At 41.9% G+C, this 13,863-nt stretch overlaps 1 protein-coding gene across 1 annotated transcript in view; it reads right to left on the bottom strand.

The window, feature by feature from the left end:
* Positions 1–11,235, bottom strand: part of neurl1aa (neuralized E3 ubiquitin protein ligase 1Aa) — a 59,397-nt gene extending 48,162 nt beyond the window's left edge. The window contains exon 1 of the mRNA XM_079553399.1: positions 10,917–11,235. Coding sequence (XP_079409525.1) covers positions 10,917–10,950 — 34 coding nt within the window. The 5' untranslated portion in view covers positions 10,951–11,235. The remainder of the gene's footprint in view (positions 1–10,916) is intronic.
* Between the last annotated feature and the right edge of the window lie 2,628 nt (positions 11,236–13,863).

The raw sequence follows: 13,863 nt of genomic DNA, 5'->3' as shown, positions 1-13,863 counted from the left end.
AGAAGCAAGCGCCCGCGACGGTTTTCCCTTAAAGTTTGCTGAAATTCCCGTAACCTCAAAAATCAGTCACTTTATAATGATGTCATCAGCGTGCACCTCAAGTGTGAACGTTTACGGGCAGAACGTGAATGACAGATGCTATGGAAAATGTTGAGTCATTCCACATTGTTCCATCATCAAAGCAGGTGTACTCATAAAACGTCCTTCAGGGAGGAGACTGAAGCAGACTGAAGAACAGCTTCATCTGTCGGGAAAACTGAACTCGCTCCCATCCCTGCATTCGCTCCCTTCTCCCCCGCCCCTCACGGACACATCTTTACGTTTTGCTTCGGTATTTTCAATCTGCTGTGTGTACCAGTTTTGCAGAATGACAATAATGCAAACTTTGAACTTTGAAAAGAGTGTGTGATCAAGGTTATTTTTAGTGACAAAACCTTTCATGTAGAATCATGCAGAAAGCTTTTAACCACTATGGACCTTTGGTGGTGTGCACTTAGAAAAATATACACGAGACCAACCAACACACTGATCTCCTTGCAAATGGATTTAAAGTCTAAACATAACCTTCAGTATTGTATGCAGCGGAGCCTGTCCGTGAAGCTAATCCTCCATCCGTTTGGTTCACAGCGTTTGCTGCAAACAGGTTTGTGTGTACTCTCCATGTCATTACTCTCAAACCAATATGCTAAGTGGTTTACCGAGCAAACAGCCTTTTTATCAGCAAGAATGGCCCATATTTGCTCTTTGTTAACAGCTCTTGTCACTTCCTGGTTCAAAAAGGCATTTCTCACACGTTTTATGTTTACTTTAGATGGTCTTAGTATGTGTTTACAAAAGTCACTCTAAAAATGCACATAATTGTTCATGTTTAACCACGAACCAACCAAGCTATTGCTGCAAAAAAATATTTTCCTTGGCTAATCAATGAATCAGTTTATTACTTCTCCGTTTAATGTGTGTGAAATGTGTGTTATTTTCAAAAAGTTCAAACTTATAAGGCTGTAAAATAGTACTCGAGGTTATCTTCCCCACTTTTATACTTCATTACATTTGCGAGATCTTACATTAAAATACCAAAATGTATCTTCTTCTTGTGCTGTTTTTTCCCCTCACCTATCCATGCACTTACTGTATTTCTTATTCTACACAGCCTCAGAAGGAAACAAGCCACTACACTATGCAGACTATGCAGAGATCTAGGTGATTAAAATGTGAAAGAAAGGTACAGTATAATCTGCCTATCTCAGAGCCTGTTTATAAAGGCTATAATGGCACATTCAAAGCCAGTATCACATCAAAATCCTGCCTCAGCAGAGCTTTACCTCCTCTTAACTTATTTTTATGTTTGGTAAATTTACATATAGATTGCAACATGGCCAGACATCCCCCGTAAGCAACTTGCTTCAGGTTTAACTTTAGCTCAGTGGTGTAACATGAGAGGTCGAAAGCATTTGCCCACAAACAGCTTATCAATGCTTGTAAAGCACAGGTAAGGCAGCCCACATACCAGCCCACTCCCTCAGCCTGTTGCCATGAAAAGTCCAGCTTATTATAGTCCGTCCTGAGAGACGGCAGTGGAAAGCTATGGTGAGCACACGCTGCATCTGCCGTGAGGCCATTAAGGAGCATGTGCTGATGTTTACATTGAACAGAGCATGGTACTATAGAACCACTTGTGTTTTACAACCACAGTAAAGTGGCTCACAATTTGACTGAATTAGTCCCTGTTGCTTGAGCTTTGGAAATATCAATATCAAGCTGGTTTTGAAGTAGTTGTCCAAACAAGATTGGGAGTTTGAATTCCACTCATATTGCACGTAAAGGTCATGTTTTACCCACGCTTTTACAACTAGACACCTTTGCATTTTCTGTAGAATAACTCCAAATAATGTGTGTGTCTCTAGGAAATACTAGTAGGTTGGATAGACACGCACATCTGTGATGAGTTTTGTAGCGTGCAAGAGTTTGATGAGTTTGAGGACGTTTCATGAAAGGATAAGAGACTCTGCACCGCTGTTGGGCTCCCAATGAATTGATTTGGCATCACACGGCAACGTTTCAGGCGCCACTGGCCCTTCGTCGCCAAATAAATTCTTTGGGAGGTCAACAGCGGTGCAGAGTCTCTAGAAAATACTCCCAAGTTTTTTAAGACGATGTAAAATGCAGCTATCCAACACGCCAAAACTATGCAAAGATATGTGCCGGCAAACATGTTCAATCAACGCGGGGAAGAGAGTTTGGCCATGGACAGGATCAGAGTGGGTTTGTGACGGACTAATCTGAAATTCAGCTAAAACATGTGCAAATGAAACTTAATAATCCCCTGTATATATTTCCTAATAATGATATAACACTAATATGGTTGCCTCTATAATATGGACTAATAATAGAGGTAGCAGGTTCAGAATAGCAGCAAAATTCCGCTATTCTGCCTCAAGGTCAGACATAATATGTTGACTGAGCAAAGTATGATCCAATACATTCATGCAAAGTGACTGTGCATCGCTATTTGACTATATCATGACAATTTCTCTCTTTAGTAAAAAAAAGAATTGAATATCCTTAACATCAATTTTTATGTACATAATTGCTCTCAGGCAAACATAATTCAGCCCTGTCAGAGCAAGTATAATCACTACTGAAGCGGCAAACACAAAAGCATGCACTTTATCTTTCATAAAGGTTATTTGCATGAAACGACAAAGTTTGGTTGTGTGATTTTTCTCCCTAAACACGTTGACAGTGCCATTTACATTGCCGCCAACAGGCCTGCAGGGCACTGACAAACAGCACTTTAATGATGTTTACATAGCAGCGTCCCGATGAAATATTCAATCCCACTCACTCATGACAAAATGGCGCCTCTGCCTCATGTTTCAGCCTCTGCGAAATGAATCATCCAATATTAGAGATGATTAATTACATGCATTATCATCTAGCGCCGAGATGCGTGGGAAAAACAACCCGATGGATTTATGGACTGGCCTGAAGGGGTTCTCAAGCTGCGGGATTGGCAGAAGCTTTTTTTCAGGACAGTGCTCCAGTGGTTTTTTTCCCGCATTTAGTCACCCAAAAAGTGGATATGGGATCATTCAAGTCAAGGGGCGGAGCCTGGATCACACATAGGGGAGAGTGACCATAACTTTTGCTGTTTATGCTAAGCAGGGTTGGGCGATATGGACCTAAACTTGTATCACGATATGACAATAATCTAATTTAATTCAATGGAGCCTTGTATAAAAAGTAGGAATGGCCGATATTGATTCACTGACAAATAAAAATCAGTACACGACAAAGTATGGCATCCCCCAAACTCAGTGCTCACATACATTTTTAAGTTGCATTTGCTAATAAGGACAGACATTAGAACAGACATCTCATTGAATTTAAGTTTTACAGAACACACAACATCAAAGCTGTATCATCACCTACACAATAAACAACTATCATTTCTGTCAGCACTGAAAACACCCAGACTATTGTTTATTAAAACGCACACTTTAAGATAATCATTTCCACATATATGATAAAAGCATCAACGCCTTTTGCTGTGATGTTGCTAAAGTTAATTTAAAGGTCCTATATCATGCAAAATCGACTTTTTAGAGCTTTTAGCCATGTTGTTATGCTATTTCCTTATCAAAAACACCCCCAGAGTGGTTTGTGGCTTCATTCATGCAGCTCTCAGTAATTGTCCTGAATCCTGCTCTCTGAGCAGCTGCTCCGCCATCTCCTGGTGAACGACTGACCTGTTCAGTTGGGACGTCACAGCGGAACGGAAGTGCTCGGCGTCTGTAATGCAATGTCTTACAGCCTGATTTTAATTTGTAAAACAGCTTTATCATTATTTCTGTCGTAAGAGAGAAACAAAGAGAAAAAAAAAGGAAAAAATAAAAATAAAAATGAAATGTGGATGTGCCCGAGGTGCTTCCAGGTCAGCTGAGAACAAAACAAACGCACCCCTGAGCGTCTGAACAGATCAGTCATGTTTGCGCTGCAGCTGTGAAGATGGAGCTCGTTATAACTGGACACACCTGTTCTTTATTCTTACCTAACGATCATGTCACGGACGGAGAAAAAGAAGCGCGTTTGGCTACGAGGACGGGAGTTTATTCAACCTTTTTCAAGAAGAAGCCTTGTGTGTTAGCATATTAGCATGTGTGTTAGCCATTTATGAAGCTGTGTTGCAGATGACAACTCCGTATAACTGCATCGTGAAGTAACTTCACTTATTGCTGTTTATTTATATTATGGTAAAGTTGTATGTGCAGAGAGAGGGGGCGAAGTTAACCCAATCAAAGCGTTGTGTCTTCCGGGTTCGAAAAATACCTCCAGAAAACACTTATATTTATCACAAAAATGAGTGCTCCATAGTGGTAGAGGTACAATATATCATATAAATGCCTATACTTAACTTTGGAATGGCTAAAATAGCATGATATAGATAAAATATTCCCTTGGCCATGTGTGAGTTTGGTGCTGTATTCTCTGTAAAAGGCCTGAAACTGCTGCTGTTGTAGTGATATTCCTCAGTCTGACTCTTTCACAATAAAGCTCTCCCAGCTGTGCAACAGTGATGACTTTTATTTTGTAGGGACAGCAGGAAGCGAATAGTGCTACTTTGACGCTGTCGGTGCTTTCACTTTCGCTTTGACACGGACGTGAATTTATTTGTTTTCTGGGGTAAAAAGCGGGGTTTTGACCGAGCGTTTGTGTTCGGGATCTGTCATAAAGCAAGACCGATAGGAAACTAGAAGCTCACGCCAATCGGATGCGCACGAGACCAGCTGGATGTGCTTTGGGAAAACCTCCAGGACGCAATGGTGAATTCATTAAAAGAACAGGCCACCATTTTTACATACTGAGATATGTTCTTGTCTGAGCTTAGACGAGTTGATGCGTACCTGTCTGGTACTTGTGCGTGCCCTCAGTCACGCACAATGACCAAAGATGTTGTTAGCATTTGGCCTCTCCCAATGTATTCCTATAGCTCCAAACGGGGGTGAAGTCGGAAGCTACCGCGCTCTTCCACGGGCACGCACAAAGACCAGACAGGTACGCATCAACTTTATAGGGAATATTATACCGGTAGAGTTAAATTACCCCCCCACCCTAATGCCAAGCTTCTCAAATAAAAGCGTATGGGGACAGTGAGTCTTTGTGTTGTTGGTAAATGAAAGGGTCTGGCTCTGCTGCTACGATACATGACATATTAGCTGGGGCTCTGTTTGAGCGCTGTCATGGCAATGTGGCATCGGGTGACCAGGTAACTGTAGAGGCAACGGTGTGCTATTTATAGGGAAGAGGTCTGAGTTGTTGCCTATAGGATTACAGTAAATATACACAATTATGTACATAGACAAATAACTGAATAAAAGGAAACGTAGGCCATGGTACCGAGACATTTTAACTTGCTCTGACTCTGGCACAAAAGGCTAATACTCCAGCTAGGTATAGCCAAAGATCTGGAGCTGGGTCCCTGATCGCTGCCCTGATCACAGGTTTCCCCAGCGGCATTGAAGAATGGCTCCAATGCAGACGACAAATTTCGTGACAGGAATAATAAAGTAAAAAAGCTTGGCCATTACAACAGTGAACCCCATCCCAAAGCAGCCTCCAGGAAAGTGGCGTCTAGCAAAATTACAACAAGATTTACAGGGCCATGACTTATATCCGTGACAGTCAGTAGTAGATTCCTTACTCTTGTCCATGATTTGTATTCAATTATTGCTGCGCGCAGTTAGTCATGTTGACATTAACCTACCTAAAAACGCTTGGGTTGCAAAAATCCCCCTATCAAGCTAACCTTCGATATACTTGTGCTGCTTCTGGCGCGCTTAACTTACTGTAGAGACACCTCGCTATCAATAATTCACAAAGCTCCCAGCTCGCACTGTAAAATGAGAACCTCGATGATGATGAAGTCCGATTACATCACCCACTACAGCTAACCGCGTTATTGTCTTCCCAATGCTCTGTATGGAACCCAGCATTAGCGGACTGCGATCAATAAGTAATAATACGGCAAGGTCCTTGGTTGCAGCTGAGGACAATGTATGTAATCAAGTGGGGGCGGATTGACGGAGGGGGGGGGGATGTTGGGGGGGTGAACGAGGCGACATATTGACAAGGAGTGGTCAAGATGCTGCGTGTTGTCGCTGGAAGTCATTACTGGGACTTGTCTTGAAGGTGAGGGATGGTGACAGAACAGTCGGGGGGTGGACGGACACAGGAACACATTAACAGGACGTCTGATTGAAAGATAGAGGCACGTGGGGTTGAGGCGATCCCTTTGTACGGGTTTGTTAAAGAAAAAAAAATATTTAATTGATGTTTAGGTTGACTAGGAAGTAGTTGTCGACCAAATATATTATATAAATCATGTTTTTTCATTTAACTTTTTAGCTCAATGCTATAAATTATACAAAAATGTCACAACAGTACAATGCCCAAACAGCAATGTCCTATGAAAATGTAATCCAAGTAGAATTTTAGGAATACAAGTATATTTAAAGTATCCATCTGCACCAATGTAAACTCAAATGAATCAAAGCAGATTTTAAAAATGTCAGAACCCACAGTTAAGACATGATAATTCATTTTTGTTTTAATAATAATTGACTCTGTGCATAGCTTCAAATAATAACAACGCCGCCCAAGAAGTGACTTCCTGTATCAATCCAGCACACCAAAAATAAAAGCACCATCTTATTCATTAGTTCAGCAGTTCATTATTTCAACTTTCTTTCTGCCTTACTATTAACAGACAAAACACTTCACATGTGTGTATTTAATTATATTCTTGTAATGTTGTTTAATGTTTAAAGTACCTGCTGAACTAATCAATGAGACGAGCTGTGTGCTTTTATTTTGGCGTCCTGGATCAAACAGGAAGTCACTTCTTGGGCGGCATTGTAATGAGTCAATTATAGCATTCTGTATGGGTTTCGCACACCTTACTTATACCACCATTTTAGGCGCCATTTTGGGGCCTTTGACCTTTCAAAAGCCAGAATAACATTTTAAAATACTAACCTCAGGGGTCAAGTCTTGGCTGATCCAAGTCTGTGCAAGTGTACTGTATGGACATATTCAACGTCTTGACAGGGACCTATGCTTCTTTACATAACTCACACACCTACATAGCCACAGTTTTTTCATAACTTCTGTGGCATAGTTGATATTATTACATTATATCACTCTGTCAGTGTTTGATTGTGCTGCTATACTCGTTTATACGGCGCACCTACGGAACAGCAGCTTCTAACACATTTCATCTGCACTTGTGACATGTGTTTCTGTCACCTCGGGCAGCTGTCGAGTCCTGATTAACGCTCTGTCTCCAAGGCCCAACACTCCAGAAAAATGAACAATACCAACCCCATCACTTCTCGCTGCACGTGGCAATGGGCAGTGGCTGCTCCGTCATCCATTTAACATCCGCTAACCCGGGGCGCATCTCATGACAGTAAATTTAATCTTTCGGAGAATTTGAAGGAACATTTTTTATCGGTTTATCAATTCCGAAAGCTAAAGCTGAGTTTGTTTTGCATTTTTCTTTCAGACTGTGTGAGCAACATCCGTGTCGATCTCAGGGATACTTTGTGGCTTCTTGTAATATAGAAACTGCGTCATCTAAGATTGCGACAATGCAGCCTTAATTGCTATCTAGTACACTTGTGACGTGAATATTAACTTATAACTTTGCTTTGCCTGGTAGAGCCTAGAAATAAACCAGACAAGTGCGTTTCAGTGCAAAGTCCCAGACTCTGTCCCACTTTCAGACAATCAGAGATGCACAAGTGGAGACTCCCACACACCACTGCAGACTTAATTATGCAACTGCCTCTACGCACACACTTAAGCTTCACGTCTCGGGACAGCAGCTAGTTCTCCGAATGCTTGCAGTATTAGAGAAGCTTACTGGCTTTCAGACGACATCACAATAATTTGATGTTTAGTTGAGACGGAGATTGGCTAAATGCCTATTGCTATAGTGATATTGTATTTACAGCAGGATACGGGACTCACTGAAATAATGAAATCTTGGATGGAAAAATGGATCTTTCTCAAATTCACAAAATCAATACAACAATGGCATTACTGTGGCTCCTCTTATTCTACAATCTGGAAAACAAACAAACAAAAGATCCTTGCTGCATGATCAAAATTGCAACAGAAGAACAAAAACAAAACTAAAACAACAATGTTAAAGTCTAAACTATTGCATGTTGAGCGCCTGCTTTGTCAAACATCCTCCTGGTTTGAGAGGAGCACAATGGTTTTCTGTCAATGACCGTGAGTTGCCATAGCAACCACAGCGCCTCAAAATTAAATTTAACACTTCCCTTTTTTGCCATTTGGACAAACAGCCTACAGCTTTATGTAACAGAAGACTTTGAATTCAAGCTGAAACCACATGGTCTTCTGTCACTATGCATTTATTATGGGCCACTTTGTCATGGACTCGACGTGAATGCATGTTCACAAAATGGGAAAGAAAAGATAGTTGTCAATAACCAAAATATTCCAAGTTCCATCAGTTGACAAGAATGACTTCTTTCTTTCCTAAAAGATCTCACTTTTCTGGTACAATAGCAAACTCTGAGCCACCCAATCCTTTTTGCTTCAACCCTTAAAAACTTGCTTTTAATAAATGTATACATGTGTTTGTCTAAACATACATGGATTGCCAAAGTAATCACAAAAAAGGTTCAAAATATGAGTGCTCTATATTGTATTTTTTTCAAGTACAATGAAAAGTAAAAGCAAGAGCTTTACCATGATAGTAAAGATGCACTTTACACCCTGAAAAAGTGCTTATAAACTGAAATGTTTACATACTGTATGAACTTGACATTATTACAAGCTATCACCAATCCAAAGACAGAGCAACCTGCCCGACAATTTTTAGGCTAATACTGAAGTCTTATGGCCGCCCTGCTGTCTGCACAACCGCCTCAGAGCCCGGAACACATTTACAACAGAACAGTGCAAGGTTTGATGCCTCATCTGCCACGGCCATCTGGCTCCTACCACAACACAAACATCCCATAATGAACAATTACAGATTTAAACCAGAACAGGCCCATGTTACAATAAACTTGGCAGTGGCCCGACTTGGCCTACCGTGTCCCGGGGAACCCTCCTCATTACTCAGTGTTTACGAGCTCAATCAAATCCTCACTGCGAGGAAAAGGCCCGCATCCAAGTTTATTTCCTGCCCGTCGGAGAAATTAGTTACACTCGTGTACATTATAAACGAATTATATCAGGTCTATGTAATGCATGTGTGGAAATTTGATTGTACAGTCGATAAGAAATTAAAGCTAGACTACTGCTGTATCCGATATTCTTTCTAAACAAGGAAATGCCATTTGTTTGAGTCAGGCAAATGTACATTGCCTCTCAAGCGCCGTCCTCTCCATCATCCTATCAGTGCTGCAGGGCCATCAACCGAACCAAGAGCTGTGCAACTTTGTTTAGCAGCTGGATCACTACTGGTAAACAGATCTAACACAATATAGCGTCTACTCTAAATGCTTTCAAATTGACAATGACTCACGATTCCAATGACACAAATTGGAGCTCCGGATAGATGGCTTATTACTGACATACTGTATACTGTAATATCCTTATATCCTAATGTAATCGTGACCATTTATACAAGCCACTGTCACGCTGTTATAAAGAATGACGGCCCCATGGCAACATAGATAAACAGCGCGGCGCAGTAAGAGTGTAAGGGGCTTAACCTTGATTTCACACAAACAGCGACTCTGCTGCTGTCTTAGCCTGTCCCTCTTTCACTAATTGGATTAATGTTGAGGCTTTAATTAGAATGATCAGGTGGTCCAGGCAGAAGGCAGGGACATGGATTAGACACCATGTCTAATAATGCCACGGTAGTACAGTCACTTTCAATGCATTATATCATACAGCAGGGGTATTCCAACTGTTTTTCTTTCTTCGTTTTCTTTCATGCACCAAACATGACAGAAATCCACGTTTGCTTCAAAGACACTTGTCAATGAGACTTGCAGTTTACCTGGAGATTTAGGATTGTTCAGGATTCTTCATCACAATTCAAGAAAAACATGTGTTTCCTCTTCACACTTACCTAAAAGTGGGAAGTCTGTGTTCAGCATCTATTTCATCATCAACCATTTAAATGAAATGGAGTCCCATAGGCTACAACTGTGTTTCCAAGTATTGGTTATGTTTTTGTTTATCAATATTAAACTGAAGAGCTGCCTGTCAGTGCTGTACAAACACAAAATAGTCTCAGTAAGCTCATCAACATAGCTTAACCATAAACCAAACAATGTTATGGGCAAAATAGGGTCACAGTCAGCTTATCACTCATTAAAAAGTATATTGCAGGCCCTTTTTTGGCAAGACAAAAGAAGCACAAAGAAAGGCCATTCGCCATCACTGTAGCCAGGGGCAAATTCAATAAAATCCATACATTGACGTGGTTGTACACAGCTGGAGTGTGCTGCTTGCTTATTAGGTGATGGGGGATACCACAGCTCAGCCCATATCCAGGGGAAACCCCATAGCTTCGCACCTTGAGGATTAAACTAGGATACACGTATCGACTAAAACCTCATATTTGTAGTGTAAACGAATAAATCCAGGAAATAAGTCCAGGACGGTCCGGGGCGCATGGACGCGGTGACATCACGGTTATCATAAGAGCCGCGAGACCCAGACGCTCGCCTTTATTATAATGACGTAAATGACGTAACTGTGAGCAAATAATACGCTCTAGTAGGCATACTGGCACAATAGCAACATTTCCCCCATGTGTTCTGCAATTAATGGGGTGAATTGAACAACATGCACGGCAAATACCGCGTTTATTCTGGCCACACACCTGCGCGCACGGAGAAAACATCCACATAAACCCTTACCGTAAAAGGAATTCCTTGTTATCTGGCCGCCCATAGCTTATTCCTTCACTGTGTCCGCTTATCGCACGAGTTGGGATTATTCGGGCGCCAGTGACATAATTGCACGTTCACATCCGAAGGTAAGCCTGACTCTTCGCTCCTTCTCTCCACCGCGAATAGATGCACAACACAGGCAGCGGCAGGACCCACGCCTCCTTGTGAGCGCAGGGGACGGACGGACGGGGCTCGCTGGGCTACTCCCCTCATTCACCGAGCGCAGTCTCCGCCTCGGCTCTCACTCGCCGGCGATGGGATTTACATAAAAGGTGGAGACACGAGCGCGGAGCGGGTTCGGCGCTGTCAGCCAGCCGCGCGCGGAGGAGGGAAGGAGGAGGAGCTTAAGAAGACAACACGATGGGCATTACGCACGGCTTTATACAGAAGCTCCAAAATACTGTTGTAACCAGAAGGTGTGTGGTTCGATCCCCCCTTTGACTGGTACATACTGTGGCTCTGACTTGGGAAAGTTGCTTCATCCACTAAGCTTTTTCTGCTTGAAGCTATTTTGAGAAGCTCGTAGAACATAACGCCAACCCATTATAGGATGACAAACTAAATCAGATTAAATCAGATCGAAACCTTATGTGAAAGTATATATTGGTCCTAAATCATGAACAATCCCGTTTTTAACCACTTGTTCTTATTCTTAATCGAGGGTATTTTCTCCAGTTCGGTTTTACACAAATCTAAAAGCTTAACGACTGGAAAGCTTTAGGCTCATTTGAAAGCTAAGACCTAGAAAACTGATATGAACAAATCTTTATCATCATGTTGTTGCCGTATTGCTTTTTGTTGTTGTTGTGTTTTCATCCAATTTTTGCCACTTTTTCCATCGCCTTCTTTTCGCCCTTTTTTTAAATCCCACTTTTGTCGTTTGGCGTTTTCATCCCTGTTATTGTCTCTGACGCTTTTTCAAGAAGCTTTAAGATTTGGCTAATGACAAACTGGAGAAAATGTGGTTGGTTCAGGTGGAAGTTAAAGGTTAAAGGGACTAGATGGAAGTTGACTCACTACTGCCACCTCAGGTCTTGCGCGTAACTGCAGTTTTAAGCTCTTGCATGACGGTACTTCGGACCCGAAGTAACACCTGAGTGACAGTGCAGGATTTTAGCGGCAGTTATGGTGAATAGGTCGGGGCTCATTCTACACATTAGGACATTGCTGGAGGAAAATACATAATTTTAACATTTTTTAAAGGACTAGTTCACCGTTTTTCCATATTGAGATATGTTCTTACCTGAGCTTAGACGAGTTGATGCGTATCTGTCTGGTCTTTGCGCATGCCCTCAGTGCCCTCAAAAAGACTAAAGATGTTGCTAGCATTTGGCCTCTCCCAATGTATTCCTATAGCTCCAAACGGGGGTGAAGTTGGAAGCTACCACGCTCCTCCACGTGCACGCACAAAGACCAGACAGGTACTTATCAACTCGTCTAAGCTGAGGTAAGAACATATCACAGTATGGAAGAACTGTGTGACCTCAGTCACGCAAAAAGTGTCCAAACTAGGACTAAACCAAGACGGAAATGGATATTGACCAGACCTCGATATTACCAAATGGTTCTAGTGATAAACTTATATGTTGCGACAAATCAAGGGCTGTCTAAAGCAAAATTCCCACAAGCACAACTCCGCATTCTTCATGTTCAGCACTCTCTAACGCCCCGGGCCCCAGGCAGAGAGACCGGGTGACCCCGCAGACTGAGGGCTCCTGATTTGAGCTCATCGGGTTTCACAGTCTAACTCTGTATACTCCGAGCCTATGAGGCCACAGGCAAGCTGACAACTAATAACAGAGAGGGACGAGAGAGGTGAGAAAATGATGAATGACGACAGTGTCTTTGCAAAGAGTCATGTGCAACAAAATGTTCTATGGAGAAGATATTATTTATGGTTCATGTTTTTAGACCATGAGCCACACAGACACACAGGGACAGTATGCAAACTCAGGTAACAGGAATTTACCCAAATGTAAGGAGTAAATGCAGAGTTGACTTCCATCGTACAAGAAGCGACTTAGCAAATAATGCAACACGGCAACATCTAAAGGTCGAACCAGTTTTTGAAATTGTTTAACCAAAACAAGCTGCATCACTGTATATCAAAGTCCAGTGATTTTACAGGATAACTCCAACATTTAAACCCCATGTCCTTTTCCATTTAAGCCCATGCTGCAACACAAATTACCCAATAAAACCTCTGCTGATGAGCCGCATTGTTGTATCGCCAAACAAAGCCCCACCCCGATATGATGTAATTAAAGTCGTGCCATACATGTTGTTCCCGCCGCCTGTTTACACTGAGGCCTGACACACTCATTTGGTAACAACATTTACACATATCCAATCGCCATCACGTCTAATGATTATGACCGTGTAACCAAAACAAACCGTCACGCTGCACGATGCTTGTGAGATTCATCAAAATGAAATCAGCGCTTTGGTGTCTGCCGTTTGCTGAATGAGACACATGGGAAGCAGATCTCTGATTCAGGCACCTGGGAGAAATTACTCACAGCTAAATGAGAAGCTAACTACTCTGAGTTTTACAGTAAGCGGCACTGCAGACACTTGTAAAAGTCAGGTTTGGGGGATCTTAATCCCTCTTAAGCCAGCAAATGACTATGCTTATAAACCCGGTCTTCATTTGGACATGGGGTCATGCAGTGGTTTGGGGGCAAATGAGGTCATTCGTGCTATTCATTGTAATTAAAGGGATATTTCAGGATTTTTGACATAGGGCCTAATTTCCTAGTTATCCAGAGTGTTGATTTCTGGAGATTTTTTTTTTTTTTTGAAGATTTCAGTGGTGCTAGGCTAATGCTAGGCTAGTGCATGTCTATGGTAACTTGTAGCTTGCATTAAAAACCTCATCGGGTAGTCCTCCAAACGTTGCCATATATATATATAT

The sequence above is a fragment of the Gobius niger genome, assembly GCF_951799975.1.
Source record: "Gobius niger genome assembly, chromosome: 3".
Lineage (NCBI taxonomy): Eukaryota > Metazoa > Chordata > Actinopteri > Gobiiformes > Gobiidae > Gobius > Gobius niger.
This window is presented reverse-complemented; position numbering and strand designations above follow the sequence as displayed.